Source organism: Euphorbia lathyris, chromosome 10 (genome assembly GCF_963576675.1).
Source record: "Euphorbia lathyris chromosome 10, ddEupLath1.1, whole genome shotgun sequence".
In the NCBI taxonomy this organism is placed as follows: Eukaryota; Viridiplantae; Streptophyta; class Magnoliopsida; order Malpighiales; family Euphorbiaceae; genus Euphorbia; species Euphorbia lathyris.
Genome location: NC_088919.1, coordinates 5,377,493 through 5,382,134, shown reverse-complemented (window position 1 = coordinate 5,382,134; position 4,642 = coordinate 5,377,493). Strand labels below are relative to the sequence as shown.

Sequence of the window (4,642 nt, the reverse complement as noted above, 5' to 3'; positions counted from 1 at the left end):
ATCGTTTGATAGTTTCGAGCAATGCAGGTTACCATATTAAAAAGGTCAGTACAATCGAAGTTACGAAATGGATATCTTTCTTCCCGATGAGAAAGATGTGCTACCGAAATTGGTACAAAAGCTCCATTCTGATCCAAAGTTTTTAGTAGAGCATCGGGAACTTGAAAGCATCATGCTTGAAAAATTGTGGCTGCCAAAATTGGAAATAATGGTCGAATTGGGATTGGATTTGCCTTTCGGGATGGATGTGGAGTTTATAGAGATAGTCGAAGCATTATCGAAAGAGCAACAAGTTTATGTATCAAATGCTACTCAGAAATGTTATATTGACATAAACGAGCTGAGGCACAATTGCAACTGCTCTCACGTATAACCCATGCGCGGGTGCTGAAATGCCGCCGAAGCCTTGCCCGAAAAGTATTATCGTGGATCATCCGTTTATTTTTTTATGATCAAAGAAAAGGATTCTGGAATTATCATTTTTATTAGAGCTGCTCTTAACCCACAAACATCAGCATAAAAAGAAGCAATTAAGTGCAACATTTTACTTCCATATTTTACAACTTATGCTTCGCATTTTACATTTTGCCCTTGCCAGTGAGCAACTTTATACATCTTCACCAACATTTCCTCGCGCGCATCAGAATCGATCAAGACTGGATCTTAATTTACATATCTGGTACCTCATAGCAATTAAGTGCAACATTTTACTTCCATATTTTACAACTTATGCTTCGCATTTTACATTTTGCCCTTGCCAGTGAGCAACTTTATACATCTTCACCAACATTTCCTCGCGCGCATCAGAATCGATCAAGACTGGATCTTAATTTACATATCTGGTACCTCATAGCAATTAAGTGCAACATTTTACTTCCATATTTTACAACTTATGCTTCGCATTTTACATTTTGCCCTTGCCAGTGAGCAACTTTATACATCTTCACCAACATTTCCTCGCGCGCATCAGAATCGATCAAGACTGGATCTTAATTTACATATCTGGTACCTCATAGCAATTAAGTGCAACATTTTACTTCCATATTTTACAACTTATGCTTCGCATTTTACATTTTGCCCTTGCCAGTGAGCAACTTTATACATCTTCACCAACATTTCCTCGCGCGCATCAGAATCGATCAAGACTGGATCTTAATTTACATATCTGGTACCTCATTTTCTCGAAGCAACTATACGCAGTATGTACCTCTAGACCGCGAAAGTTCATCTGTACCTTCTTTTCAATCGAATACCAACAGTTTCTCGAAAATCACACCTGAATAAACCACAGAAAGATCAGGTGAGAACTAATCCAAAAATCGTATCCGTACCACGAAAAGTAAATAGAAAAAGTCAATTTACCTTAGAAACCCCTAATGTCCATTCTCATCCGGCGAAGCTCCATCAGTTTGTCTCTCCACATAGCTACAGGAATCATTTACAAGTTCCAGATGAGAAACACTTCACTATGCCACTAAAATCGACGTAGAAGAATGCAAATGCGACGAAATACGAGTGTTTATATTCAAAATGTTTATTGCATAAGTACCTGCATCATTGTATCTTTCATCTTTAATAGCTAAATTCATGTTCTTTACAATATCAAGCTCCTCGGAAAGTAAATCAGGACCATCAGCAGCGCTGGACAGAAGTTTACTCGTGCTTAATCACAATTAAGAAGACGACAGTAACATCAAGACAACGAAAAGTAAAGCATGTCGAATACCTGTCAAGTGATACATCATAAGTAGGCTTTTTATCATGACCTTTTCCAATTCCGTAACTGATTTTGATAGCATCGGAAAAGACAATTTGTTTACTGACATGAATTGGCGCCTGCTTCCGAAAAAAAATCAACAAAAATAAGAAAGGTCAACGTATATAGATAAAAACAAAGCAGAGATAGAGAGAGGTCAAAGTTCGGAAGCTCGAATTTCAAATTTTCCATCTAAAATCCAAAAAGAGTAACGAACTGAGCAATGCATTTATTCTACATAATATTCCAATTCAACTAGCACAGAATCTTTGTCCATTCCAGATGCCAAGATTTTGTTCGGTTAAGCCCGTTGAAGCAAATAAAAGATGGCCTTAAAAAGACTTTCGGAACCAGTCTGGATAATGTTCGCATACTCGCAAGTAACTTAAAGAAGCACAAAATCATCAGTTTTACTCATGTGAAAACTTTATCTTTATTCAATGTCTATGATTTATTAATTTCTGTGCCTCAAGCAATCCTTCGGAAAGAAAATAGCACTGGAAACCTATAACCATCAAATCCCTCTCAATAAGACGCGTTTTATCTCGTTGATGCAGGTGACACGAGGCTGAAGGGGGCATAGAAGGCTATGCCCAATCATATAGCCAAGGCTCAAAAGACATTCCATAAAATCTTAAAAGAAAAATCAAACTAAACTTTAGTAGGAATTAAATTACATAGCCAAGCTGCGCAATCGACGTACCTGACATCTGTTTGCCATATTGATGGCATCAGAAGGCCTTGCATCGATACTTAGAATTTCGTTTTCCCCAGGCTGCAGATTGCACAGGTTTCATTTAAAGTAAACAAGAATTTCATAAATCCTATGTGTATAAACATCGCGGCAAACAATTCCCAATTGTAAAATTACCTTGCTTAAAAGTACTCTTGCGAAGTAAGTATCTATCACTCTCTCAGTGATTCTCACCATTTTCACCTGAAATAAGAAAGTATCCGAAAATATATAAACTTAAGTAAAACTGTTGCCTTATATCTTTCATAGTTAACACAGTTAAGGACATATAATCTTGGGTTGTAATGTTTTAAAAGTAAGGCCTAGTTTTGGCTAATCTAAGCATATTGCTGATACTTAACACATACTTTGTATCCGAGTTTTTCCACTAGATTCCTCACAAGCTGAAACTGATCCGGACAATCCTGCTGAAAAACCATGAATCTTGAGAGAATGATAAATTTTAACAAACAGAAAATATAATGGCAATGATTAAGAAATTACCCCTTCTTCGTTTTTGGACCGAAAGGCATCTAAAAGTTTCTCAATGGCAAACTCTCCTGAGTCAGAGATCAGTTTAAAGTTAATTAGATGCAAAATTGGCAACAACAAAGCAATGATTAGGGTAATTATGATCATACCAACAATAATTGGAAGCAAGAATTCTCCATCACAAGAAACTTTAAGAAATATAGTAGGACTCTGAAAGCGACGAAGAAACTCATGTCCTACGAAACTCGAATCACTTGATGGCCTACTTATAGCCCTAGAGGGATCCCATCTACCAGGTAACCTCCATCTCGTTTCTTCTCCTAAACCTCTCCTCCTCATACGATCATGAAATGCTGTTTCTGTGCTAATTGAACCAATAAAAAGGGTCAGGATCAATATAACTGGATCATGGATGAATAAGAAGCATAACACTCAATTATTTCACATCAAAATGAACGAATTAACGGTCAAAATGGCCCCCTGAAGTTGGCAGTCAGTATCAGTTTATCCCAAATCGAAAGTTTAGGTATCGGTTCTGAACTTGGCAATATTTCACAAATTAGATCAAATTAGCCCAAATTAGACAAATTAGTAGGCATGGAAACTGATTCTATTTGGCTAATTTGTCAAATATTGACAAGTTCTGGACTGAGTTCATACCTAAGCTTCCATTTGGACTAAACAGATCGTGTCTGCTAACTTCTGCGACTTCTGGAGCCATTAATACTATTTATCAAGCTAAGGGATAGTTTCAAGATACATTTTGCTAATCCATCAGGATCCGAACGTTTTGCAATTTCATTAGGGTATGAACTGATGGATCAATTTAATACTCAATTAATGCTTAACATTGTGAAGAGATTCAAAAACAAAGAAGTACACACGAACTGAAAATCTTCCGATTTCCATACCTCACTGACCCAACCTAAATCCTCTGGAAAGTAATACATACATGCATATAAAGTTAGGAGAGCAAGCAGACAGAGCAGAAAGCGAATTAAAAGAAGGGAAAAGAAAATGGAGACCTGAATAGAGAAGGGAAGCTTGAAGGAACTCGTGATCTTGATCGTCAGGGACATTGGTAGAACGGCCACCGTCAAAAGAGCTTCCGTCTGAAGATTTACAGGAGACTAAAATGGGCTTCCGACCACCATGATTCTCGAATTGTAAATTGCTTTTAAGACCAAACTGAAATTGAACTGGCAAGCGCCCACCATTAGAATTCAGAATCAAACCATTGCTATAACTCCGTTCATCCCTTGAAACCTTGATACCGGAAACTGAACGGAAATTGAATTGAACTCCCAGCATCATCATATGGAGGAAGAAGAAGCTAACAGAGAGAGAGAGAGAGAAAGACTGATCTGAGTATGGCCTAAGAAGCTCAAGGATGATAAAAACGAGGCATGGAAGTTGAAAACACAGACAGCTATTTGTAAGCAAGCTTTTCTTAATCCAGTTTTTAGTTAATCAAACAAGTTTTAATTAATTAATTAAAAAATAGTCTATGTTTAATATGGTGGGTGATTAAAGGATATCATCATAAAAGTTTGGATAATTCCAAAAAGGGGTAATTAATTTATTAGTCCCTATATTTTGACAAAACACACTGTTTAGTCCTTGTATTTTTAAAAACATACGGTAAGTCTCTACCGTTTTTC

The 4,642-nt window shown here is 36.9% G+C and overlaps 1 protein-coding gene across 2 annotated transcripts; it reads right to left on the bottom strand.

Moving 5' to 3' along the window:
• Positions 1-511: 511 nt before the first annotated feature.
• LOC136209187 (bifunctional nuclease 1) lies at positions 512-4,440 on the bottom strand. Of its 2 annotated transcripts, none has more exons than XM_066000588.1 (10): positions 4,007-4,440; positions 3,131-3,340; positions 2,994-3,049; positions 2,858-2,914; positions 2,628-2,693; positions 2,460-2,531; positions 1,727-1,836; positions 1,550-1,641; positions 1,363-1,425; positions 512-1,276 (listed from the first exon to the last, which is right to left on the bottom strand). In XM_066000588.1, the coding sequence occupies exons 1-9, from the start codon at positions 4,296-4,298 to the stop codon at positions 1,364-1,366; spliced, it is 1,017 nt and encodes a 338-aa protein (XP_065856660.1). In that variant the 5' UTR covers positions 4,299-4,440; the 3' UTR covers positions 512-1,276; position 1,363. The 2 variants fall into 2 exon arrangements, with proteins under 2 accessions (XP_065856660.1, XP_065856659.1); XM_066000587.1 differs by having other exon boundaries at positions 2,858-2,917; positions 4,007-4,439.
• Between the last annotated feature and the right edge of the window lie 202 nt (positions 4,441-4,642).